Raw genomic sequence first — 27,815 nt, 5'->3', positions numbered from 1 at the left:
GCTGGAGCCTGTAAGGGATGGATTGTAGGTAGACCTGTACTCTATGGACCTTATCTATAGTTATGTGTTGGGTTTAGCAGCCACGATGGTAAGCGTGCCTATAGGTGTTACAGTCCTGAGAGCCTGGGCAGAAATTCATGGCAACAACAGCAGGAAGTCTGAAGCCAAGCATGTGACTCGTGTTTTGCCACTGTAACAAAGATCGTGCTGTGTTTTCTGCACAGTGCCACAGCTAAACCATGTGGGTCACATTTCACAGTGATTTCTCTCTACACTGATGTGTTTTGTAACAATATTGCAAGGATTTCCAAGCAGTGAAAAGATAGTTTTCTTGCATTCCCTTTTGCTGCTGGCCTATCCACCCACACTTCCCTTTACTGGTTGTTGTAACAGTTGAGACCTTTCCTTCAGAAGTTCTCTCAGTCCCTGGATTCCCCAGCTCCATTCATGCCAAGTAAATATGGTTTTCAGAAAGGAGAAATCTGCTTGGCAAAGGGAAAGGTAGAGCAAAGGGGCAGAAAGTTGGAAAACTCGTCAGGCTATTCACCCACTCAGCTCCAGCCACATTCCCTCCTCGTTCCTCATGCCTGTGTTTCCAAGCTCATTTGTAATCCATTGCAATAGCTCTCAGTCTTTCCTGTGCTTTGAATTTGCAAATCAGTCTGCCTGTCTAGAGCCATATCAAATGTTTCCAGCCAGCTCCTCTCTTTCCCCCTGTCAGCCGTGCTGACTAGATGAGTAGGCTCAGGAGTTGGGCAGGGCAAGCCGTGGGGGGACTGGAGGCTCTATCTGCAGCAGAGCTTGCCATGGCAATTGAGGACTTTACCGTCTGCAGCTCCCTCTTTTTTGAGACTTGCTATTTCGTAGTGGAAACGAACAAGTAGTTGCTTCCACCTTAACTGACTTGCTCCTCATTCCCCTCATCAGCTTAAGCCAGCACTGAAAGTTGAGACAGTGGTCACACTGACACAGGGCCACTCCTTCTGTCCCTGCCACAGGACAAGAGCTTAGAGATCTCCCTTCCGTTTTCTGTGCTCACCAGGAAACCACCACATATGCAGATGTGGTCTTTGCTGAGAAATAAGTGACTTTTTTGGTTTTGTTTTTCACTATAATTAACTCAACGGAGACGAGATATGTTTGTTTTGCTTAAGGTACTACAATAGGCAATGGCAACTCCAGGAACAGCTGTTGGCTGCAGTTGAATTAATTTTTTTCATTCCCCTCTCCTCTGGAATATGTAGAGTAAGGTAAAGCAGCACATTTTGCAACTGAATTTCAATTTTACTAAATTTCTCTGAGCAGGGATCCTAGAAAAGCCCTTTAAATCAGAGAAGCATTTTCTTGTGATGCTTTCAAATATTCTTTCAATTAGCAGCAATATTTCATTTAGAAATTTTCCTTACTGTTTTGGAGTCTCAAACAAAATATTCTAGGTCATTTTTCTGCTACTTTGAATTGATTAAAAAAATTCCCCCACATTTCTGATTGCACAAAATATCTCTGTTATTTGATTGTGACTGACCTGAATCCCCAACATAGATTCAATTTTATTAATTTTTTTATGTGAAAGAATCAAAACATCAGTTATTAAGCTGATCTCACACTGCATATTGCTTGTTTATTTCACAGTAGAAACAATACTTTCCTTTGCTTCATTACATCCTATTTTATACAGTCTTCCTGCATTGCCCTGACAATTCCTCTGCCTCCTCCTGGCTGTCCTCACCTCTCCAGGCCTTTCTGTTGTATCCTTCTGCTCTATATAGGTCACTACTGCGCTTCCCTGAAGTCTCTCCTTGTTGTTTCTGAAATGAGATGCTTCATTAGCCACTCTCCAGTCTTCTGGCATTACTGACTTCTGCAGTCAGCTTGCAGACACCTCTGCTAGTGGCTGTCCTCCCCTTCTTGCTGCTTGCCCTACAGAAACAGTGCCAAACACATTCGGGAGTCAGAAACTCTGGGGAATGCCCATTAGTGTGTGATGGGTTTCTCTTGGGTGTGCTTCACACTCTGAATCCTAGGGAACCTCATTATGCTTCTTTTCTGTTTAGATGCTCGACATAGCTAATATTTGAGGAGGACAGATGCAAGGTTTTAACATTTTTTTTAATTCCTTACATTGCTGTATTTTGGGGTAGAGGGAGGAGATTTTCAAATGAGAAGCAGTTCTATGCTTCCAGCTCAAATGGCTCTTATTTTGCCCTAAGAAAAAGAAAACTAAATGAAGAGGAAGAGAATTATGTACATGAGTCTGTGCAGCTCCCTGCCCCCTCCAACAGGAGCACTGAAAACAAACAAGGCACGATGGCTGTCTTCTGCTGGGAAAAGGCATTGCAAAGGTAGGAAACAGGGAGCACAAAGCGTGTGTGCTCCAGAGCTCTGCACACAATCACCAACAGATGAGCCTGGCAGCATCTTCACTGTCTGTAGGAGTGTGCTCCGTGCAGCTAATCCCCGTGTCCTGAGTTGCCATCTGGAGTATGCCACAAGCAGGTCTGTGCAGCAGAGGTGTTGCAAGCCTGCCACAAGCCAGGCAGGGCACCCAGGGCCTGCCTGCAGCCATGGGCTGCTCCTGCTCAGTCACACTTGCAGCCTAACACACAAAATGTACCCAGCGAAGGGCAACCACCCCTTGGGAGAGGTCTCCTGGAAATAAAAGCCCGAGTTGTATCAGCAGTATTTCCCTCACAGAGTGTGGGAATGGGATGGCCCGCAGCACACTGCCTGGGGTGCCACTGGCACCCTATGCCTGGAGCCTTTCAGAGAGCAGGAGAAATATCAACAAGAAGCAAAAAATGCTGAAATCCAGTGAGAGGATGCTTGGTCCCTACTGGGCTAGGAATGAAGGCCAGGCAAAGGCCATGTGGCAGCCGGGGGCCCTGTCACCCACCCCACAGTGCACACTGCTCCCCATCACACACAGTCTCTGTCAACAGCTCATTTCAGACAGCAGCATCCTGGCATCCCCTGTCACCCTGTGTGCTGGCCCAGGGCCTCTGGCAGAGCCCCAGCAGCTCATCTGGAGAGCCCCATGGTGTTCCCTCACCTCTGTGGAACGGGGGGCCATGCCCCTCATCCACGCATCAGGGGGCCCACATTGCTCTTCCGCTCTTCAGCAGCCACAAGGCTTTTGGTGGGGTGTAGGGGTCGTGTGGAGACTCTTTTCAGCTACTGAAGTTTCTGCTTCTGCTGGGTGATATGGGTTTTGTCTCTCCTGTCCTTTCCTAGCTTCATCAGCATCTTAATTGTGCTCAGCTCTCTTTTATAGCAGGCACATGTAGGCATGCAATGCAAATTTCCTGACTCCTGGAAAAGCTCTCTATTGGAAAAGGTGAAAAATGGCTCAAAAATGCAGCCAAGCCCTGAAGGCTGTAAGCATGCAGTACTATTTTTCTCCCATTTTTAGGCTTTTTACTGGGCTGTCAGATCAGCAACAGCTCCTGGAATTGGGGGTGCCTTCCACCCAGTGATCTCAAAGCTGTCTGCTGAGAGTCGGAGACTCTCACTAATCGCACTCCAGGGATATGGAGAAGGAAGAAGAGAGACGTGACATGATCTCCTGCCTGCCCTGCCTTGCTCCTGTCTCTCCCAACAGCTGCAATTTCTCACCACCTTGAGGCTAGAGCCCTTGTGTCACACAAGAAGGAGAAAACCATCCATTAATCTTCCTTCTGTTTTTCCTCCCAGGACCTGCTGTGTTTGCTCAGGCAGGGATGCATTTGTTCAGAAAGGCAAGTGCTGCCTGTTGGCAGTGAACACCCTCTCTCTGCCCCTCTCTGGAGAGCTCTCTCTCCCCATGGGGTTGCAGCAAGAGCCTCCTGCTTGTTCAGCCTCCTGCTCCATCAGTGGTAAACTGGCAGATGGGTCACCTGCTGCTCCAGAACCAAAGCACCAAGCCCCTTTGTTGACATTAACCTCAATAGTGAAAGGTGCAACTTCTGTTTGTAAAGAAAAAGAGAGAAAAGGCAAAGGTTTGGGTCATGTGTTTCCCTGCCTCTCCCTCCAGTGGCTTTGATCCATTTTGGGCTTTGGTCCAAAAGCTCATTAAGAGAAAAGTACAGCCAAGTATTACTCTGAAAGAGAAGAAAAAATGGCTCATCCATCAGGAGAAAGACAAACAGTGTCAGATATGGGTTGCTAATTTGCTCTCCCTAGGAAGAGCTGCTTATTTTTAACCAGAAGAGAGTTTTTCCACAGAGGAATGCTGACTCAGCCTGACTCTCTTGTACCCTGGACTTCTCCCTTTTCTAGGAAGATCCCAGTGCAGACATCCCTGTTGATCTCTGAAGTGCTGGATGGGCACTGCTTGGGAAAGAAACCAATGCATGGATGGCACCTAGGAGTATCCTGCAACACCTGAAATGTGACAGATGCATCCTATAACAGCAGCAAGGTGGCAAATAAGGAAACTCGAAAGAGAGAAAATAGTCTGAACCCTGATTCTATTATTCTATTACTCTGGAGAAAAGAATGCTGAGGGGAGACCTGATTGTTCTCTACAACTACCTGAAAGGAGGTTGTGGTCAGGTGAGGGTCAGTCTCTTCTCCCAAGTAACAAGAGATAGGACAAGAGGAAATGGCCTCAAGTTGTGCCAGGGGAAGTTTACCTTGGATATTAGGAAAAATTTCTTCCCAGAAAGGGTTGTCAAGCACTGGAACAGGCTGCCCAGGAAAGTGGGTAGAGTTGTCATCCCTGGAGGTATTTAAAAGAGGTGTAGGTGTGGCACTTAGGGACATGATTTCTTGGTGGACTTGGTAGTGTTAGGTTAACTGTTGGACTCAATGACCTTAAGGATCTTTTCCAGCTGAAATGATTCTGTGATTCTGTAAGATTCAAGTACAGAAAAATAAGGCATTAAAAAAAAATCATTTTTCAAGACAAAACTAGTTACATCAATGGTACTAGCCCAATACTCAGGGCAAGGACTGTAGAGAAAGCTAGAAGAAGATTAAAATGTTGCATGACAACAAGGAAATTGGATTTTTTTGTGTAAAAGTCACTCAAAAGCCTTTTGAGTAGAGATTACTGAAGATGTTGACTTGAAGTGTTGCTAGGAGCACTAGGGATATGACAGAAAAGTGGAGGAAAGGTGATGTACTAATATTTAAAATATATATTTGAGATGTCCTTTCATGACTTTTGGGTCCAGGCAAAGTAATGGAAGAGCTGAATGGAATTATTTATTAAAAATGAAGGAAGAGGGGGTTAATAAATGCCAAACATTGTCAAAGTGAGTGGAGTCTCTTTCTTTGCTGAGATAATGTTTGGTTCTTAAAGGTAAAAATACTTGTGTGTTTAAATTTAGTTTTGAGCCAGGCATTTTCTTCAAGAAAACACAGTGTTTTGATTTAAAACCCCAAAATGCTACATAATTCAAAGTGGAACATGTTCAGTGGGCTGGAAAGTGACTCACAAAGCTCCTGTGTAATCATAACTAGGGAATTGTTGTTCCGGTAGGCCTGTTTCCAGTTGGGTCATCTGCAGGAGGAGGAATCTTGCCTCATCTCCCGCATTAAATGTGGCTTGTACTCTGCATGTGTGTGCTTTTGTGTGTGTGGGTATATGCATGCGTATGAATCTCTTTTTCTGTGGGTTTGCATCTGTCTACAGGGGCCGTTCCTTGATCCCACACCTTTAATGGCTTTTAGCAATAGTCTGAAGGGCATCAACATGACCCCTATGCTGACCACATCTGCAGGCAATATAAAAGTTGGAAGCTGGTGAACAAGGAGGATATTTGCTTACTGCTACAGTGCATCTAAGGCTGCTTGGTAGGATGAGCACAACAGGAAACGTCTGCTTGGCGAATGAGCTGGAAGCCGTGGCACACTGTGGGAGCCTTGCCTCTGCTTAAATCAAGCTTTCTCTGACAGGTGCTCCCATCAGGAACACACCATTGTAGGGCTCCTCAGTCTGGCAGGTGAGAGCACAGGAGCAGCAAAAGCAGGGAAGGTCCATCTGAACAAATTCAGCCTGGAAATGAAGTCCAGGTTTTTCACAGTCAGGGAACCTCTCCTTGCCGTGACTTGCCAAAGGTTGTGGTCACTGGGCACATGATACAGTGTTTTTCAAAATGCTGTGCCCATGTTCAGCTGGAGTAGATTTGAGGAAGGCCTCTGGTCTCTAGTGATAGTTTTCGTGTCCTTTTCATCTGAGAACTCCATATATTTTTGCCACTGAAAATGTAGATCCCTTAGAAATGTCATTTATGTAGTTTGTAATGCAAATGTTACTGATGTTGCTTTATTGAAGTTGACTTGTTTATTCATCTTTTCTATATTTTAGAAGATAGTCTGCATGGGTACAGTAGGTCAGCTGCCACAGGCTAACCCTGGCAGTCCTGCTGAGCTCATCCAAAAACTGGTACTTGTACCAACTTATTCTCCAGAGAAGGATATATCCTCTAGTACATTAGTCAGCAGTCTCCTCTGCTTCAGTAGCTGCTATTTTTAAGTCATTGGAAGGAGGGCTGCTTTAAGAAATACCATTTGAGTCACAGGAAAATTGAACAGGGGTCAAGTCTCACTGTCCTGAGTAGGAAGTTGAACTCCCACTTCCTTCCTTCCTCTTTCCAGAAGAGTTTGGTAATCATCTCCTCCAGTCTTTCTGTCACTGAGCTGCCCTGGGGACTGAAACCTGCTCCCTTGGGAACCTGTGAAACACTCCCTGAAATGGCCTCTTCCAAACTCCACCGGCTGCATCTTCTGGTGAAGCTACAGAGTATCACTAAGGTCTTTTGTGAAATCTTGGATACTCAGCCTCACCCATCCCTTACTCTGTGTGTCATGGCTCCTGGAGAGGTGAGAAATAAAGTACCCTCAGCTGTGGGAGGCTGGGCTGAGAGCCCAGAGGGTGTGTGGAGCTGTCCACAGCTCTGCCCTGCCATTAGCACCTCTTCCTACTGGGCCACGATGCCTAAGCAATGGCCACTTGACCACCTTTAATTATTATTGGGTTTGCAGCAAGTTGAGTGTTTACTGCTTAATAAATTGATGCATAACACAGGGAACTATGATTTAATTCCATTTTGCAAATGGGAAAAGTTTAGGCCTGTTCCTATGCGTGACACCACTGAGGGTTGTGGCAAAAAATGGGCTAATTCTAGGTTACCAAGGAGGAAAAGGCTGAGGATACACTCATCCTAGCACCGCTGGAGGCGTGCATTCTTCATAAACAGCACTGCAGGCAGCGCTTCCTCTCTCCAGACATGGAGGAAAGAAACTCCGTGGTGTTAACACAGGGTGGAAGGTAGTGCTGGCTTTTGAGCTGCAGGGAGGATGTGACTCCACATGTGTCACTGGAGCAAGGCCAGCAGCTGTGCCAAGGCAGTTTCCAGTGGTGACTGCCACTGAGCCGGCAGAGAGAGGTCCTTGCAGCTCAGATGTTGTGTCTGGCTAAGGAGAGACCCTGAACGGGGAGAAAGGGCTTAGCTGCCATGGTAACAACAAAGCCACCGCTGGACCTGCACTCCCCAGTCAAGGTGGGGTGGAAGGATAGGAGGTGGAGCTTCCTGGTTGATTTAGAGGACATCTGCACACCCCGCTTTGTAAATGTATGTCCTCATTGCCTTGAAAGTGGCAATGTGCCCCTGACTGAGTTTTTTGGTTGTCAGACTCAATTCCTAGTGTGTTACCCTTCATACAAGGTTCCCAAAGCTGTCTGCAGTCCTTGACTAAACTGGTGAACTGGTGCCTTCCAGAAGTATGTAGATAATAAGGAATGAGTTTCATATGATTATATATATATGTATATATATATATATGAAATAATTTAAAACATGTTAATTTTTTACACACTGGAATACCACTGGTTCTCTAAACTGATGTGGGAAGGGAACAAAACTGGATTTTCCTTCTTGTGTTTGCAGGACATATTTACCCAAGGCTAGCAGGGAGCTTTGATAACACTAGCTGCAGATCTTCATTCTTTCTTAGTTATAGGTGGCTTTGTGCCTGCTGTCCTGCTGAGCCCCACACGTGGTGAGCTGACAGCACTGGTGCTCCAGCCTCTCAGGCACAGCATGGACAATGGACAGCTGTGGAAGATGGAGTGGTTCTGGGCAAATGCTGACAGCCCCTTGCTCTGCACATGTCAACAGAGCATCCTTTGGGCTCATTGTGGCTGCTCCCAACAGTTTGCCTGCACGGAGGCACTGGTGCCCAAGTGTCATCACAGTGAAGCAGCTCAACTCACTGCAACAGAGGCAGTGTGCGTTTCTTTAGTTGTGCTGTTTGCTGGATTCATTTTTATTTTCGCTGTGACAACTTTTACATGGATAAGTCAGCTCTCCTTCTAGCTAAACCTATTATTCTATTGTATTGCCAAAGAAAACAGAAACACTGTTATTGTCTGCAAATGTCTATAAGTGTGGTGAATATATTAGTAGGAGATGAGGCTCTAAATTCTTATTTTGAAGGAAAATTTAAATTATTATCAACTGTATCTCTTCTGCATTCTGAAGGGCAGCGTGTACCCTAGGTTTTGGGGAAAATATCCAGGCGATACTTGCAGTCCTTTCTCTGAAACCTCTTTTTTTTTTCCCATTTCTGTGTGGTCTGATCTACCAAGTGGGACACCGTGTCCAGAGCAATGGGCACAGAGAGCTACCACGGAGCATCACTGAGTGCAGGCAATGGCTACTCTGCCTCTGGCAGCTGGATGTCTCTGCAAGTGGATTACAAAAACTTTGCCATTCTCTGTGTTGTTTACATGTGATAGGATCTTCTATAATCAGTAAGCAATTAGCAGCCTAGTATGTAGGTATAAAAGACAGAATTCTCAGACCAGGTTTTGTGGTAGTTTTAATCAGAACTATCCCTTCTCACTGCTGTTGTGCCCAATTTTGTCTAAGCAGGATTAGTTTGTGACCAGAGGGCAGCTCATCTGTGAGCCCAGGTAATCTTTTGAAATGCATTTCTGAGGAGACCTCATTATTTTGCCAAATGACACTGAGATGGCCTAACACACCAGTGTTTCAGGGCAGCCTTGGGCAGCCAGACAGTGCTGTCAGCCAGCAGATGATTTTCCTAACCGTGTCTTAAGCAGGGCACTGTGGGCAGCAGGGAGGAAGAAGAAGGACTGAATCTGTGGATGCAGGTGGAAATGGGGCAGGATTGGTGTCAGGATGTGTTGCATTGCTGTAAATCCTTGGCCACCAGGGTGTTCTAGGTTTGTAGACTTTATAGGATAATGTGACATGACCCAGAAGACTTCACAAAGAAAACTAGAAGTGTTTCTGGTTTCCTCTTACCGTTTCTCTGAGCCATTCACTGTTTTCCCCACTGTGGTGCAGTTAATCAAAAGCGTGCAGCAGAAGTGACTGCAATGTGTAATGAATGGTGGGGCCTTACTGCAAAACTGCTCGCCACAACAAGCAGGAGGTGTTTCTGCAGAGAAGCCTGGAGCCAATGGTCCAGGCTGGGCATCTGGACCACGACCACAAAGGGCAAGGCATGCTGCTTGTTGCTGTCCTCCCTTGACCCAAAGCCCTGGTGGCACAAGAAAGTCCTGCAGTAGCCAGGATTGGGGAAGGAACGCTGTGGAGTGAGCCCCCCAAGAGGACATTGATGTTTCTGTACCTTGGAATGGATTGGACACCATCAAGTTGATGAAAGGCACCATGACTGTACTCCAGCACGAAGGAGAATCAGTGCTAGGGTTGCTCATACTGAATTATGTCTCAAAGCACTGTTTTTGTGGGTGCCTGTACATAGATTGTATGGTGTTTTTCTCCTTGTAAAGAAGGACACAATGTTTGTCTAAAAATAATGTCCAAATTCAGCCCAGAGTGGATTCCTCCAGAATATAGCTTTTGGCCAGACTACTCTGAATTGGACAAGAGCATCTGGAAAAGCCTCTGTGTCCCTTGACTGGCTAGAGAAAAAAACTATGCTTGATCTTGGCAAATATCCCAGCTCTCTTCAAGGCGCAGAATGATTCTCTCCTTTTTGACCTTGTTTCTGTTGGACTTTACCCCATCCAGAGTTTATTGCAACAAACTGAAAGCAGCTGGCAGCTGAGTTCAATACGTGCAGGAATAAGATGGCTGATTCCTTTTCCAGAAAGGCACAGCAGTGAGGTTTTGTCCAGACAAAGTACATCCCACAAAAGGTATGAAGCAGAGCAGATTTCATCAGCTTCAGCTCACAGAGACTGCCCTTCCTAGGAGGAAAAACATCATTCTGCACCACATAAATCTGCATTTTTTCTGTAGGTTAGATCTGTCTGCCATGGACCCAAGCAGGCTGATGTAGCAACTTTCAATCACAACAGGCCACCTCATTTACTCTTTCAGGGAACTCAGTTGCGCCAGTTTGAAACACTGGAGTTAGTCATCATTACCTTATTAGCCCACTCCTCCATGACGTAGCATGTGAGTACATTTTTAACTACCATTGTGGTGCTTCATGGCATTTATCCCGTCGAAAGGCAAAGGAGCAACACTGGTTTCAAAGAGAGGTGCAAGTGTGGGTAGAAATGCCTCCTCCATCCATGTGTGGTGAAGCCAGCTGCTGTGCTCTGAAGCTGGCCCTTGGCTTGGGCAGAGGGAGGTGAATCCTCTAGTTCATTTGTGGGGCACAGGAAGGGCAGATCCAGCCCCTTTGCAATCAGGCATGAGCAGGGTGCCCATTTTCCAGCATGGCTCTGCCAGTGCTGGAGACATATAGGTCAAGAGACCCTGCAGTTGACTCTGTACTGCTGAGATTTGCCCAGTTTCTCACCCACCTCCTGCCTGTGTCCTGAGAAGTGTGAAAATCTGATTTCCTGAATGTTTCCTAGCTGGCTCCTAGCCCGAGGGGGTGAATCACAGTACCACAGTCCTGCAGCCAGTTGCCCTCAGCTGATCACTCCTTGCCAACATAAAGTCCGTGAAGCAGGATGGCTCTTTCAGTCTGCCTCCTAACATCCTTCAGACTCTGGGCTGGTGTAGTCCCTGCCCCGTTGCTGACCTGGTCAGGAAACCTGCAGAGGACAATCCAAAGCCCCTGGGTGCTCCAAATTAGGCAGGCTTTTCACTGCATGCTAGGGAGTGTTGACTTACACAAGTTGCATACCTACACCTAAATAAATTAAAGAACCTTCTTCACATCAAACAGACCACCCATTTTATCTGACATGGCCTCCCCTTCATCACCCCCAGCCACTACTTGCTCCTGGATCTGAGTATCTACTTAGATAAATACACAGGCTTTCAATTGTGTGGGGCTTTTTAAATTTAAGTTGAATTTGAATTTGAAAAAGAATGAAATGAGCTCCAAGTACCAGAATGCGATAGCTCTGGAATATTATGCAGCATTAATCTCAGCAGTGAGTGGGAGCAAGACACTGAGGGATGCACAGCCTGAGAAAACCAGGGAGGCTCAGTAAGTAGCAGGAGCAGATAAAAGCAGACAGCTTGGAAGATTTTTTTTGGAAGAGAAATATCAGTGTAAGGAAGGCAAACAGGAGAGAGACAACCCAGGCCACTTCCAGGGCAGACCTTTCAGTGAGTGCCAGCGGTTCTGTGCTGCTGGATGTGGAATTGTTTTATGAGTTCCTCTAATCTCCAGGCTCTTGGAAAACTATTGTCTAGTGCCTGATCTAACAGGAAGTACAGCTGCTCAAACCAGGGAGCACATCCAAGAAGAAAAACAAAAAGCAAAAAATTAAATTCAGAGGTTAGCTTTTCCTATTTTTAGCTTTTCTGCAAGTTATCTGGAATACATGCAACTTATTTTGGAAGATTTAGGAAGCAGAGTGTGTTGCTAGTTCTTGCAGTAGAAAAACCCAAAGGTACTGCATCTCTTGTGACAGATGATGAGCTGCAAAAGATACTTAAACAGGCAAGATTGTTAAAGGACAATGGTTTTAGATGGCTGCATTAAAGATTTGTCTAGTAAAAGCTCCCTAATGTTAAAGAGAGACACAGAGAGTGGGACAGGGACCCAACACACGTGGTTCTGCAGATGGGGTCACAGGTTGTGTAGCTCTCAGAAATTACTGAATTGGGCCACAGCTGTATCGGTGTTTTGAATTTCCAAACTCTCCCATAAGAGGGAGGGTGCACTGTATGCTTTGCAAAGATCCCCACGGATCTGGTGGGCATTTGGCAGCAGGACTCTGATGGTTTGCCCATGTTACAGGCAGCCAGGTAAAAACATTGCCCAGGACCAGCTCCTTTCCTGACCCCACTGAGCACTGCTCTGTTCTCTGGCCTCACCTATCAAAGAGCTTCAGCCTGAGCAACTCAGAGAGAAATCCTGAAGCTTTCACTGTGCTCCCACCTTCATTTGAGGTCTGGCATCCTTGAAGGGGAACAGTGATTTAACCTCAGCTTGTGGCTGTCTTGCATCCCTCTTCTCTGACTTACTGCACAGATACAAAGAACTCAGTTTTGCTTTCCCGTGAACCACTGTGGCTTGCTGACTCCCACTGAGCTGCTCATGATGAATACACAAAGCTCTCCCTCACCAAACACAGCTATTCCTGGTGCACGCAGGCTCCCTCTTCCTCACAGCTCCATTTACTGCCAAGGGCTTGTTAGCTCCCCAGTACATCAGGAACTGGGCTGAGGTGCCTTTCCCTCCTGCAAGCTCTGGGAATATCAGGATCCTAGAGGTAAAGGCACTCCAGGAGATTATAACCAAGAGATTAGTGTTGTGTTCATCTAGGAGGTTATTGTCGGCAATTCTCAGCTACTAACTGCTGATGAGACTATATATATGTAACACATTTTGTTTCTAATCACATAAACAAGTATTTTCCTGGCCATGGCACTGGCAGCCAAAATGTGATTAAAATTTAGTGAGCTGTTTCCTCTCTCTGGCAGTGAGCATTTCCACCAAGCCAGCGGAGGCAGCCACTGGCCATGGTCATGATCTGAACCACAGGCTGAGCAATGAATTCTGCAAAGGAACATGCAAACCTGTGGGAAGGATTGTTTTCCTTGAAAGGGCTGCAGAGCTTGTTGCTCAGAGGACCTCGCTGCATTATTTCATCAAGGAAAAGGCAGTGCTGCCCCACAATGGACAAAAGGGATGCAATATCCCGAGGTCTCTCCCGGCAGGCTCCCAAATTCGAGAGAGGACAGCCTGAAAAAGAGGTAGCTATGTCTCTGCTGATCCTGCCTGTACTCTCCTGAAACACCTTCAGTGTGTACATAAGGGCTGCTGCTGATCACTGTGGGGCCAGAAGGAGTTGCTCAGCTCTTCACACAGACCTTGGGTATGGGGTGCTTGTTTTTCTGTTATTCCCATCCTCCAGTGATGCAGAAGAGTGTGGCATCTGCGTGTGAAGGCATGCAGAAAGGCTTCCCTTCCCTTCCCAGACTTGCAAAATGAGCTGTGGATGCTCCTGTGTACTCTTGCTGATCCCTGAGCTGATATCAGCCAGTCAAGGGATCCAAGCCCATATCCCAGGTGGATGCTAATTTATTCAGGAGGGCTTGGTCCTTTGGCAGATGTTCTGCATTTCACTACTTCGGGTACTCAGCTGTCAGCAGAGAGTGGAACATGCTGTTGAGGGCCTCCTGTAATGACAGCCATTGCAGAAAGCTGCTTGAAATGCTGGGCAGGGATGGTAATGCACCTCAGCACATGCTGTGCCAGTGGGAAGCTCCCTTGCAGGCCTATGGAATCTCACTCCATTTATTAGGCAGGCTGATTGCTCTGATCTCCACTCAGAGACACTTTTCACTACCAAGCTAGATGGAGAGTTTACAGTGTGCCAAGTCTACAGGGTGCCATACTTGCACACTACAGGGCTAATGAAATTTAAACTTTTTTTCTAGAAGGTGGCTTTAATTCTCTTCTTGCTTGTTCCTTGTTCAGTGATTCCAGGTAATCTTCTACCCACAGGCAGCGAGCACATGGCGATATTAGCCTGTGCATTAGCTCCCTCAGGTAGCTGTCCATGGATATACAAATGTGGTCAAAGGTGATCAAAGGTGGTTGTTGGTATGTTCCATCTTATACTATAAAGCTTCTAGTTAGAGCCATGAAAACTGTAAATAGGGAGCATATGAAGGCCTAAGTGCTCTGCTAATAGCAGTGCAACAGGGCTTTGTGAGTGTGCAAGGAACAGCTGATATAGCTGAAGTACCATATTTGTAATTTTAAAAAATTTCCTCAGGCTTCCTGGTTTGTGTTTCACCATGTGGTGGAGGCCTGTGGTGTTGGAGTAAATGGTGCTAAGCAACCTGGAGCACGTATGTTGTCAGTATATAACTCTAGATGGTGGTGGCATCTCATGGGTGAAGACTTTCTCAGTCCTCTCCTCTCAGGAGCTCTGGCCATAGTGCCATGCCTTGTAATAACTGGAATCGTTGTGGTGGTATTCTTTCAGTCTGCTCCAGACTTGAGCACATCTGAAACTATCAGAAGACAGTTACTGGAACCATCATAACATGGCCTTCACACCAGTTGTTCAACACAGCCAGCGTTGCTGGAGCTTTCAGCTAAGACCTGGGCAATAGCTGAGCTGTTTATTCTTGCCTGAGATTATATTCATTCATTGGTGTTTAATTCCTCAGGTCTAGCTGGCGGATGGGCTTTGCTGTGTTGCACTGGTTTCTGTAGGCTGCTATTTATTGTGCTTCTTAAGATTCAGCTTCAGCTATCAAGCTTGTATTTCCAAGGCAGCAGTCAGCCAGCGGCCAAGCCCTGCCAACCAAGGAGGACACGGATGTGTCTTGTAGAACATTATTCAAGGATAAGTGTATGTACAGAGTAACATCCAGAGAAGTCTTTCTCAACAGCAGGGTCAGCTCACATTAAGCAGCACTCCCGGTGCAGTGCTTTGCTGCAGGCACCCTCTGTGGGACAGCTTTGCCATGCACCCCTTTGCAGCTCTGGTGGTGGAGAAGGTGCCAATCTCCAGCATTTGCAGCAGTAAAGGCACTGTAAGAGATTTGTTGCTAAGGGGTGGCCTCAGCATAATTCTGGCTGCAAAAGCTGCATGTCTCTCTGACATAGTGATCCATGCAGAGCAGTGACAGGCACAAGTTGTCACCAGCTCTGGCTACCAGTGGGTTGCAACCCTTCAGCAGCTTGTCTGCCTCTGGCTGTGGAGCAGTGAGTGAGGTGGCTCAGCCTGGCAGGCCTCTCCCTTTGGGGGCACAAGGGAGCCTCAGCCAAGCATTTGCTGCGATTTCCATGCTGAGGTGATGGGTGAGGGTTACTATTGTTCACATCCAAACTTATCAAGTCTCAAGTCTACCAGCCTGTGGATTTGTTTCATGCAAACAGTGAAATTCAGTGCCACTTCCACTCCCTGCATAAGGTTTAGGGTTCAGTTAACAAATTTTCATCTCTCCTGGATGGTAATTTGCAGGCTTCAGTGGCACCCAGCTGAATCCACCAGGAAAACCCAGCAAATGTAGGTTACTATTCATGAGTGTAACCTGCACTTCCAGGGGGTTATCAGGCTTGAAGTACTAAAAATCACTGAGCATCTCCTGGTCAGTAGGGGAGTTTGTGTGTCCTATAAACCAAGCACCACATACAGCTAGAGATGCTTACATTGGGTCTGTTAGACACTTGGTTCCTGTCCCGAAAACTTCAGCACTATTTTGCTGCAGTCTCCTCAGGTTTGGTGTGCAAATGTGCCCAGGTCCTGCCAGCTAAGCTACAACAGCCCAGAAATTACAGCCTCCATCCAGTTGATAAGATAGTTCAGGTCTAGTCTTGTCTCATCTGGGCTGGAGTGTTTGGACTTACAGCTCCCTCAGCACAAAGTCTGGCACTCAATCAGCAGGATAAGGAGAGCAGCTGGGGAGAAAACATCCCTCTGCTGAAGCTGTCCTGCAAAGAGGAAGATGGGCTCCCAAAAGCTACATGGCATATGGAGTAAGGCCCTTGCCAGGGCCTAATGAGTGAAGATGGGCAAGCCCAGGGTTCCTGACTTGCAGAATACATAGGCTTTTTTCTAAGTCAGTCACTAAGATAACGCTCAAACACTCACAGTCACTGATACCACAGTAAAATTTCTGCAAACTACTTAAAAGCATGAATTTTACCAGATGAAGAAAACTGGAAAATTTAGACCTCCCCCAGTATAATTCTGATGCTAGCTCAAGCAAAGCTTATTGCAAAACCAGGCTGAACCTGAATGCTGCAGCTCTGGCCATAGTGCCATACCATGTAATTTTTCCTGCCTCTCTTCTTGCAAGCTATTTATACCACCCCTGCTTCATGTAGGCTGCAGCTGTCGCTGTGCCTGAGCGTCTCAAGCCGAGTGAGCTGCTCTGAGAGGATGCTTTCCTCCAGGAATCAGGGCACAAAAGCCGTTGGAGCGTATTGTTCAGCATGTCCCAATGAAATGGGAAATTGACGGCAGAGAGCAGGATGGAAGCAGCTCTTGTCAGGGATCCACAGTGGGCTTTGCACAGAAAGGAGGCTGAAGCAACAGAACATGAGAAGAGCATCAATATCAACATACTGGGAAGTAAAATGTAGCTAAGGCTGAATCACCAATATCACAGAATATCATTCCCAGTGAAAATCCTATTTAGAAGTGTCTGTGAAGGCTGGATGCTGACAGAGCTGTCTCACAAGCACAGCCTGACTGATGGACACTCTCTCCTCTGTGCCAGAGCCCTATGTTAACATTGGCCTAATTTGAGCCTAGGGCAAGAGAATGATTCAAAAACTGCAACCCACTATACACAGCACTGAATGTTTGGTGGTGATAATGGCCAAGAATTACAACTTAAGTCCATTTTGGGGCTAGGAAAGGAAATAGTTGTGCAATAGCATCACTTCCCATTCAAATCCTCTACAGAGAGGGAATCAAGGTCTGATAAGACTCCTAGATAAGAAATACAGGGTGATGCTGATATGCTCTGTGGTATGCTGGCCATGAGAGTTGTTTTGAGTTTTCTCAGTTGTGACCTGTATGATCTGTGCCTCTTTTCCTCTGGCCTTTCTGGCAAGGCTGGGAGCTATGAGTCTAGGCTACTGTTAGACACCAATTTACAAATTCTCATAGTTCATTTGTAAGCTACAAAGTCCACATTATTTCTGAACAAGAAACATCCGCATAAGCATGTAGTATATTATTATCATACAGATTATTAGCATCACAGTTGTAATGAATGCATTTTAACTTTCCTGAGCATCTCTAATATCACCCAGTCTCTATTTTTCAAATTGTAATGTAACAAGAGACATCATTAGCGTAATACATCAGGCTACTACTCACAGCAAAGGCATCTCTGCTGGGAACAGAAACCTCCCATGCTCTTTCCTATTGTGTTTCTTAGGGCAAGTGTGGTGCTCTGTGGCCAGGATGAGAAAACTACTTTCCATGTGGGTGAGACCCAGCTGGGAACTGCCACCCTACTTCAGCCTTTGTTTTGATGAAAAGATTGAGGAAAACAAGACTGCAGGTTCTCAATAGGCATAATCCAACCCACCTAACTGCTATCTATTTCTGAAATGGGCTCACATCACCTCCCCACTTCCACTGCCTTCTATGCAGTGAAAAAACAACCCAAAAAGTAAAGGTCATGAGCATGGTGGGCTGGTCTGGCTTGCCCTGTCGCCTCACACTAACCAGACATAACAGGAGCAAAACAAACACAGGGACATGGTTTTCTGTTCAACAGCAGCTGCTTGGTTTGGGTCAGGCATGAGATGAAGTTGTCACCATGAGTGCATAAGTTTGGATGCCACCATAACCTGGCATCCAAAACATATTTTGATTAACCCTTGCTGTTGCTGAAGCTCAGCCTTGCAGTGTGTGGTCCCCCACATGAAGCCTCCAACCTAAAACAAGCAATGAAGGACATGCCAGATTTCTCTGATGAGCACAAGATGGAAGCTGTACAAAGGTTTGTTTGCATCTGCAGGTGGGCCCTCCTGGGGCCTTTCCATAAGACAGAGGAACTTGTGCCTACTTCTTTTACTTTTTGGCTGAGTGTGGCTGACTCAGCACACACCATGAAACAATTGCTTCCAAACCAGTGCAATGTGATTTTCTGCTCCACGTGGTGCTGCCAGCCCATGCAGCCCTGTGAGGTGAGGCAGGGCGGTGGCCAGGAGCACCTGTCCTAGAAACGGGGCTTCCTGCACGCTGGCCACCAGCGTGGGCAACCACTGCACAACTGGGGCAATGGGATCATCAAATGGGACTTATTCCTAAAGGACACATCTGGGAAGAAGTGATTTTAGCCTAAGAGCGTGTAGGTCCTGTGGCAATGAAGGCACTTGCTGGGTCCTTTGGCCACATGACCTGCCCTGAAGGTTGCAGGGTTCTCATTCTAGCTCACAGGAGTTAAGTTATCCTAAAAGATTGCAGTATTAAAAAGAAGAAAGGCAAAACCCCGTTTTTGAAGGGACCCTCAAAAATTTTTTTTTTCAGTCAGAAGATTGTTGTTTTACTTCCAATAAAGAGCTATTTTTGCAAGACAGTCAAAAGGAGAGCAACTTGGCATGTTTTATGGCCTCTGTTGCCCCCTCCAGTCCTACATTAGTAGTTGGTGCTGTTTGGAAAACAACAATCTTTGGAAAGCACTAATAATAATGTCTCAGGCTTGTCATTTGATATACATCTGACATGAACTGTAAGTGAAAATTGGGGTCAGAATTTCCTTTTCTGGCACAACCAACTATCTGTCAAAAAAACCCAAAGCCTGTTTATAGAGGAGACAGCTTTACAGGAGCTAAAGTGAACTTCTACAGGAACTTCCTCCCAAAACTCTGCCATAGGTATAAGATGCACCTGTGGCATGGCTCTCTGTAATGGTGAGCATATCCATGCATGTGTGTAGAAAAAGCATCCGCTTAAAAATTGGTAAGCAGGTCCACTTTTCACTTTGGGAGCCAACCCAGGGGCTCACATGCTGATCAGATGCTTATTCCTCAGCTGTACCCACCAGAGGGACTTCCAGCTTTACTGTCCTCACAGAGGAGGGGGCTCAGATATAGAAACAAACAGGAAAACACTAACCCTGCATGCTTTTAAAGTCATGTCACTGTGGTAATAACCAAGACATTTCCTTATTTGTCTATTGATTAATTTTTTCAAGCCAGATAGGGCACCTTCAGTAATTTCATACTGAGGAGTGTCACATCCTTGGGGAGGCAATTCTAGAGGCAGAGAGAGCCAAGAGCCAGTCATGCTACTCTCAGTGAGGATAGGGGAACAGGCTGTAGAGTTTTATACCTGGATGAAGCAGACAAGGGTCATCTCTCCTACAGAGATCCCTGCCTCATGTAAGGACACAAAGGAAAAGAATTCAGCACAGCAATGACACATTTCATCAACCCCTTAATGTCTAAAATAGGTTTTTACACTCAGTCCCTCCAAGGAAGTTTTCTAAGTGAAGGCATATTTAGAAAGGCCAAAGTGCTCTCCCTCCTGCCTTCAGGAGCTTTGCTGTGTGCTCCTGCAGTGCTTTAGGGACACATCCAAAAGAGCACACCTGGCAGCTGCTGCACTCCGGGAATGTCCGAAGCGGTGCCAGGGCAGCGGCACCTGGTGCTTGTCTGTCCCATGACAAGGCTTGGAACAGGGGCCAGACAGAGCAGTTACCTCTTTTCAAAGGACTTTGAAATCAATAGGTACAGGTTTTTCTCTTTGAAATAGTAACTGGAGGGATAATACACCTGGGCTAAAAAGGTGCTTTACATTGAGAACAGGAAAGGCCAGGTGACCAAGGTGGTGACAAAACCAGCATATCAGTACCGTGCATCCCTGCAATAGGGAAGAGCAAAATCTGACCAACACTCACCCCACACACATTCCTCTTTCCAAAATAGCATCCTGATTTTCCTTAGGTTTAACTTCACTGTCCCATTTCTTTGAGCCCACTTGCTGGCTTGGCAAGTCTGAGAGACTCCCATCAAATTTCACACAATCAGCAATGACAGCCACACAGGACAAAAGCTGAACATTCTTTGTCTTTCCTGTTGTCCATGAGCAGAATCCTTACCAGATAGTCTTTGTGATAGTGTGGATGCATGTGGAAGTGTAACACAGTCCAGCACAGACCATCAGTGAGATCAGAAAAAGGTAGTTTGGAAGTGATGAGGTTAAATAGATGAAATGCTGGAGAACTGTACTTGCTCAAAGCATATTTTAGCATATAAGGTTTTTAACTTGATGCTAAATGAGAGAAAGTATGATTGTGAGAAAAATATTGTTACAACTCACAAGTGAACAAACAAAGAATTAGCAAGGTAAATCTGGAATTCCAATATATCCAAGTTTCTGCTATCATTTCACAGTAGAACAGTCTACTCAGGAAAAAACAGATTTTCAAAGAAAATTAAAGCAATTTAAAAAATAGCTTTGATGTTTAAAATGCATATAATTAATGACAAAAGTTTTCCAAGATAGAGTTGGATTAGTTCTGCTTGGATTGTTTCTCTTGTTCCTGTGACTCTCTATCAATCATGAAAGCAAAAGTAGAAATGAAATAAATTGTGAAGTAAAAATGGTTATCTGCACCAAAATTAGAGATGAACTTTTACCAATTACTTGAATGATACATTTTCTTATTGCAGGCACTGCAGAGTCAGACCTTTAATCAAGTGCAACAGAGACTGCTGCTACACTTTAGCATACGCTTAGTAAACCCAATGTTCATCATTTTGAGTAGCACACACTGCAGAATAAGGGGAGTATCCTCTGAAACCCACTATTCCCATCTTTAAGACTGGAATTTCAGAGAAGTGTATGTAATCCCTGGAAGGTCAGAGATCTCAGGCTTGTGCTACTTGTCCCTACATCAATACGAGTGCTCGACAATGCACTTCAATAACCATTTTATTTTACTTGGCTTCCACCCAAAGGTTAGTAAAACCTTGAGACAAGGGAGCAAGGTGTAGGTGTGGTTTTCAGCCCCTGACTTACCTGACTGATCATTTGAACAGCTCTTATTCCTGCCACAGGCTGGGGGAGCAAGACCACACACAGATTGTGTGTCCACATGGAGATTTTGCCAGCCACCAAGTCCAGGAGCAGCCCTCATGAAGATGACACCAACCCATAGGCACCAAAGGAACATTTCCCCAGGACTGGCTGTGCATGGTCATTGTTTCCTTCACTCCAGTGACTGAAAAGCTATAGTGGTCTGAGAGCAGACTGCAAAAGGCAGATCTCTCTGTATAGCAGCTAAAATAGATATAAAATGATCTTGGCCTTCTTACTTGATTTTAAAAAAAGAATGCAGCCATAAAACCTAGGAACTTGTTGTTTTAACTTGAAAACTATGTTTAAACAAGCAATGATGTTTAATTCATATGCTGCAAGGATTTCCACTTCTGCCTGAAAATTCCTAAATGTACAGCCTTACAGAGATAATCCATTTTTAAAAATAGGTAGCTGAGGCTATTCCCAAGAGGTAGAAGCTTGTGGATTTACAGTGAAACTGATTCCAGTGCAAGAAAAAGGAAACAGATATTCAGGTTCACCTGATATGCACAACACCAGTGACAACTTCTCCACTAATAAAAGACATGACACAATTAGATTGCTAACCTTTCCACATTGGGACTTTATCAAAAGAGGCCAGGACTTGAAATGGAATGAGAAGAATCAAAACTGAATTCTGAATTCTCTGAAGCAGAGAATTTTCGTATTCTCTACTTTTGTCTGAAGCTCTGTTGAAAAAGACCACCTGCCTCATATCTAGGTGCAAATTGCCTTGATAGAAAAGCTTTGATATTATAGTAAAAGATGAGTCAATACTGTGAAGGAGCACTCCTGTGAAAGGTATCACAAGTTATCTAATGGAACTGGGACAGGAAAAGTGCTCAGGAGGAACTGAATTAAACAAATAAAGGTTTTGCACTATTTTTTGGTATCATGTAATGGATGCCAAAAGACAGCAAGGCCAGAACACAAATTAGGAACTGGGACTAGAAAAGAGAACAGTTGGCAAATAGAAAAGAGAAAAAGGAAGCCAAGGGCAGGAGGAAGAAAAAATGCCAAACAGCGACTTTAAATGGGGAAACAAAACTGATGTTTTTCGCAGTAAGCAAGATGACACAATTTCTACTGCCTTTAAAATAGATTTGAAAACACTACCTATTATAGGGTTTTGGTCCATTTTACAGAGAACATATGGTCCAAATACCAAGCAGATACAATTTCAAAGTAGCCTCAGCCTAATAGGCATTTGAAATGCCAGGGGGAAAACTGAAGAGCTCCCCAGGTTTAAGTCTTCTGCCATTTGAAGATGCTCACTGGGAACCCACACTGCCACAGTGAGGATCCTCCATGTGTTTGAAGCGCGTAAGCTCTGGTGAGGGACAAAGAACAACATTTGCTGTTATTTTTCTGAATCATCTTCTATCCTGTGCTAAGCACTATAAAACCATTTCTTATGACAAATCAGCCAAGTATCAAGGAGCACCCAGTCTAATGGGGAATCTGGAATTCTTCCCAGGCTCCAAATGTGCCCAATGCTGTAAATGAGCGGACACTACCACCCCAGCTCACGCACCTGAATAGTCACTGCAACAATGACTCTTCTCCACACATCCCAGAGAATCTCTGGCAAGTATCTGTCCACTAAACCAGCCAACTTTTCTTTCAAGGGACACAAAGGGCAGGAGATGTTGAGAAAGAACTATGAAGACAGCAAAAAACCCCAAAGAATATTGTATAAATATTTAACACGCTTTTCCCAAGCACTACCAAGGTGTATGTAAATGTCCATGTATTATGTAGAGGCAGTGTAATCTGGCTTCATCAAGAGCTGGAGTGGAAGGAATAAAAAAGGAGTTGTGAAGATTTAAGGAAAACTGAAATCTAAGATAACAGTACCATTGGCAAAGAGTATAGCAGCTTCTTTTCTCTAGACTGGCCTCAGAATATTTAATTTTGGTGTTGGTCGTCTTCAAGGCCAGCCAGCCACCTCATAAAAATGTGTTCACAAGCCATCTATTTCCCCTAGATTCTTAACCAGGACACAGGAAAGGTTCCATTTAAAAATCATTTTATTATTAACATAATCTTCCCATTTAGCCAAGTCTGGGTTCATGTATAAGGAATGTCGGTAAATACTCCATTTGAGGCTTCTTTTTACATATTTCCATTGATAAATAAACTCTGAATTCACATAAAAAAGTTAAACTTAAATAACTAATATATTTTTTGTAACAGGCATACATTGGTAAAATATAAATATTCTTGTACTCAGCCTTTGCTCTAGATAACAGTTAGCCACACATCACAGTTATTAACAACTAAAAATAAGAACTCAACTGATTTTCTGGCCTGGACTAAAATAGAGATGGAAACAGTAAATTCACATTTTGACTTTGGGCCAAAAGAGGTTGAGAGGCAGGAAGAGAACAGTTTTATTAACAGCCTTGTTAAAAATAGTCTGCTCTGCCACTGAATCTTAACTTATTCTACAATTGGTAGTTGATTCCATTATGATTTTATGTAACACTCAAGTTTCACTAACAAAATATGGCACATCATCCATGAACAATATAACGATGTTTTAAAACTACCAGGGCGAAACTGCAGGCAATATGAGTGATTTGGCTGTGGCTCACCACTCTGTCCTCTCAGCCTGACATTAACATATGGTGGCACCTCCCTGCTCTGGCCACTTTCCCACAAAAGAGTGGAGTTTGTAACCTGTAGCTCTGAAGTTTCTCAAACTAACCGGTTACCAGCCAGTCTCACAGAGTGGGTTTGCTCACCCAGAAGTCAAGACCAAAAACTGGTTGATGGAGATGCCCTCTCACAGGACCCTGGGGATGATGGTAAAAGGGACCACAGGACTGCTGGCTTCAAGCTCCAGTGCCGTCAGGAAGCATTCGGTCGCGGCATCATCATTGCCTTGAGCCTGCAGCACCTCTCCCAGGCTGTTCCAGACCTCGTGGGCTGTGGAGTTCACCTGGACAGCATCTCTGAGAATCTTCTCTGCCAAGCTATAGCGCCCAAGCTGGTGAAGTATCAGAGCCTGCAAGAAAACAAAGGGAAAATGGCTGAGAATGGCCAGTAGGGCTTTCCTGAAGCTCAAACAAGGTCACTGCAGTGAAATAAGGGTAGGCAGCTCTTGGACTCAGAGTGTGAGACTACATAATTTTTATTTCTTTTTTAAATTTAAGAAAATAAAATACCCGATGCAGGACTGGAGCAAGCTACTCCACACCAACAAAGTCAAGTGGCTTTGGACAGGAAACAAAGACTAAATAACAAAAACTCCACCTATATGCCAAGAAGCAGGAAGTACCTGGGCTTTTGAGCAAGTTCCTGTTATCTGAAGTCCTAAGGTGTGTGCCCAGAAGTTTCCACACCCTCCCTGTGCATCTCAGCACCCAGCTCATGCCCTGTAACACCTGAGACCATACACGGCACCAGCAGCACTTGGGGATGGCTATAACAAGACTGAGTTCAGCTCAATGGGCAACACCATGGTCCTTGACTTAATCAGTGGAACAGGAGCAGGGACTGATATTGCCCCAGTAATGCACAAAGGACCAGCAGGCACAGAACTTCCTCATAAGCATACTTGTTACACATCCTCTATCTTCCTCTGCAGGATGGGATCCAATTCGACACTACACGATCCAGAGCACATCCAAACCCACTAGGATATGGGCTGAATGAGGCCATGGAAATCTCCATCCACCACATTCAGCTATGTTACCGTGCCAGAAGCCATGGAATGACCCAGTAAGAGAGCTTTATTTTGAGATTATAATAATCCTAAAGATATTATTCATTTTTACATTGTGATTCTGTATTGCAAAACATATATGGACCACAAATCTTTGTTTTCCATAGAGGTATCCCAGTTACATGCTTACAGAGGCCTTGTGCCTTCTGCCCTCCCAGCCCCCACTCCTTGGACCACAAGTTCTTTTATCTCTCTGTACATCTGTCCCTCAAATCCTTATTAACCTAAACACTGCTGATTAGAAAGTACTGACATTCTATACAGCCCCTGAATTATCCACCATACATTTCTGGAATTGTGCCCACCTGGCTGACTTTCAGCTTGGGAAGACTGTAAACTCCATCCTACAAAACAACTGAGCATACCCTGCTCGGTAGAACAACATAAAGAGTGCTGTACAGTACTGGCAAGTGAATAAATAAATGAAATACAGGCTAATTTCTATCAACCTGCAGGTGCTCTCGCATAAAGGTGCTAGAGGGCTTTTCTGGGTTTGGATTTTTTCTGAGCTGTCAATTGAGTCAGCATTTTCAGAGTAAGTGAACAATACTTCCAATACAAAAACTGGATAACTCTCAGGGTCAGTGCTTTTTTCCCCTGCAGTGAAGTGATTGTCAGTTACTGCAAGGTATCAGATGTGAAACTACAAAAAAAAATGAAGCAAGGAGATGGAATACACAAAATTGGTGTTGCTGCAATGCACCTAACCTTAATAAAATTAAAGTGTTCTTATTTTTCAAGATTAAGATTCTCTATTCTCATAAGCCTTGCTTTTTTGAGGTGCAGATTAATTAATTTTATACTAATTAAACATGTGAATTATTTGAATATTGCTAATACTTTTTTTCTCAAATATGCCAGACCATTTTCCCTGCTTGCTAAGGATACAAGCTGTTCTTTTCAAGACCAAAGAAAAACCAAATTTTGCAGATATAAGCCTGTTCATAGTAAGAGACACATATTACATCACATCTGCCCTATTCTGTATGGCAAAAAGGATAGCTGAGATTTTCCAGGTGATAGAACTAGAGGAAATACTGGCTGCTTTGTTTACCTGCTTTTATACTTTCCTAAAAATACAAACATTAGTGTTGAAATTAGCATTTAGCAGTAGTAAAATGTGCAATGTGGTTGCATCCTGTCCCCTTGTATCTTGGGGACACAGGAGTGCCTCCTGAAAGTCAGTCTTTCACTGGTGTCTCAGCCTGGTATGGTATGAAGACTCCTGCCTCAGGTGGAAGCCCTGGGACAACAAGGGCTTTCTTTTGCTTCTGAAGAACCAATAGAAAATTAGACTTGTTTCAAGCAGAGCATTAAAAGGATAGTGACATTTGATCACTGTAGCTGTGGGCTGAACTCAAATAAGTGATCTAGAGAAAGAACACAAAATACCCTCTGATTCATGAACTCTCTCAGAATGATGGTCAGATGTCACACACTGTAAGTGTCCGGTTTGTAAATCCCCTTCCTAGATGACTTCATTAAAATTTTGAGGCACAGAACATTTCAAATTGTTTGCAGTCCTTGCCTGATTTGCTCTATTAAGCATTACACACCACAGGCAGAAGAAGCAGGCATGTCTAGCACACAGCAATATCCTTTGGTGACCTCACACCAACACTCATCCAAGAAAACTAACTGCAGTTTACCAGCTGTCAGCACACACTTGCTTTCTGCATTAACTCTTAAGGAAAAAACCTAAACCACTAAAACCAACAACAACAAAAACCACCCAACTAACCCCCTTCCCAAACCAAAACTCTGCGAAGACTTCCAGAAATCAGTACAAATCATCCCAGTCCTTTACTGTGTATATTCCTCTGTTTTCTAACTGGAAACAAAATCTCAAAGCTATCAGTTCTGGCCTTCACCTATTTCGCAGCAGATGTACAGACAACATTTATTTGCACAATAATGTTAAGTCTTTTGCTTTATGGCTGGAGATGGGCCTGAAAAACACATCAGCTCTGCAGAAACACAGAGGGGTACCTAAGTGACATATGGTTCACACCTTAAGACTTGGCATGTTCCCTTAAAACCTAAGCAGAATGCCTCTTCTGTATATCCTCTCTATAAATCTTTAAAAAGATACAATATAAGAGGGATTCTGGAACCTGAATCAATTAGGAAAAGTGCTATATAATAATTTGTGTAAATAAGAAGATCCATTCGACAACATACAATAAAACCAGTAAGTTCCTAAAGCAACCTATTTGCTCATTGTACATTTTAGAATGCTGCAGTACTTGACAGAGGTGTTTAAGACAACTGTTGGCATCTGCAGGTGAAAGCAGGATCTTTTCTCCTATTGCATCTCTTTCACATGAAAGAACAATAAATGTATGACATTTGCTTCTAACACAGTTATAAAAACCTCTAATGTGTGCAGACCTCTTAATTTTACAGCTCGGTACAAATGTTGCTTATTACTTTACTCCATGTTTGTTTTGCTGAGAATTTGGGTGCTCCTTTGAGGTTGATTTTTTTTTTTTCTGTCAAATCACTGATCTTCCTTCAGTGTGTTAAGACTTTCACTTTCTCTCTGGTTAGGATGTCTGTATGTTGTAAACTCTCTAGGCAAACTTAATTTTTCTTTTAGCCAGTTCTACATTGTAGGGGTGGATTTTGTAACTCAAAAAACTCCAAGAGAGAACTGTAATGAGAAATGGCACAGGCAGAAAGTGAAGAGAATCTCTGAAGAAACAAAGAGACTTTTTTATGCCATCATCACAACCAATGAAACCAGTGCTTCATGACTCCAGTCCGCTGATATTTATACCAGTCACTCTGAATAATCAACAGTACTCAAAGATCTGTGGAGTTCAGATGCTCTCTGCTCAAGGAAAGGTCAACAGCCCTTCACAGTGCCCAGCCAGAGCTGGGAGTAAAAGGGATTTTGCAGTTCTGAGAGCCTCCAGAGGCTCTCCAAAGGGGCTTTCTAAAAGAGCAACACTCTGTAACACTGTGTGCTGCCTCCAATGGGGAGGTACTGTTGTCACCACAGACAGGTTCTATGCAAACTTCACATCCTAACAGAACAAAACCCTCTAGGAATTGATCAAAAATGGGGAAGAAAGGGCTTCCAACTTTTGCCACAGGTTATTTTCAAGATCTTGCCAATTCTTTCCTCACCCAGTGTGGAGTCACAAGGTCTCCCTCTTGTTGGGCAATGATTTACATGTGTTT

At 44.5% G+C, this 27,815-nt stretch overlaps 1 protein-coding gene and 1 long non-coding RNA gene across 2 annotated transcripts in view; one reads left to right on the top strand and one right to left on the bottom strand.

Annotated features, from left to right (window-relative positions):
- The first annotated feature begins 388 nt into the window (after nt 1-388).
- Nucleotides 389-23,299, top strand: LOC137475378 (uncharacterized). The gene is made up of 2 exons (XR_010999848.1): nt 389-501; nt 20,491-23,299. It is a non-coding gene; the product is annotated as an uncharacterized lncRNA (long non-coding RNA).
- Nucleotides 22,912-27,815, bottom strand: part of TTC7B (tetratricopeptide repeat domain 7B) — a 120,547-nt gene continuing 115,643 nt past the window's right edge. The window contains exon 20 of the mRNA XM_068192608.1: nt 22,912-23,909. Coding sequence (XP_068048709.1) covers nt 23,688-23,909 — 222 coding nt within the window. The 3' untranslated portion in view covers nt 22,912-23,687. The remainder of the gene's footprint in view (nt 23,910-27,815) is intronic.

This window comes from Anomalospiza imberbis, chromosome 6 (genome assembly GCF_031753505.1).
Source record: "Anomalospiza imberbis isolate Cuckoo-Finch-1a 21T00152 chromosome 6, ASM3175350v1, whole genome shotgun sequence".
Taxonomy (NCBI): domain Eukaryota; kingdom Metazoa; phylum Chordata; class Aves; order Passeriformes; family Viduidae; genus Anomalospiza; species Anomalospiza imberbis.
Note: the sequence above shows the minus strand (reverse complement) of the source record. Positions and strands in the feature narration are given on the sequence as shown.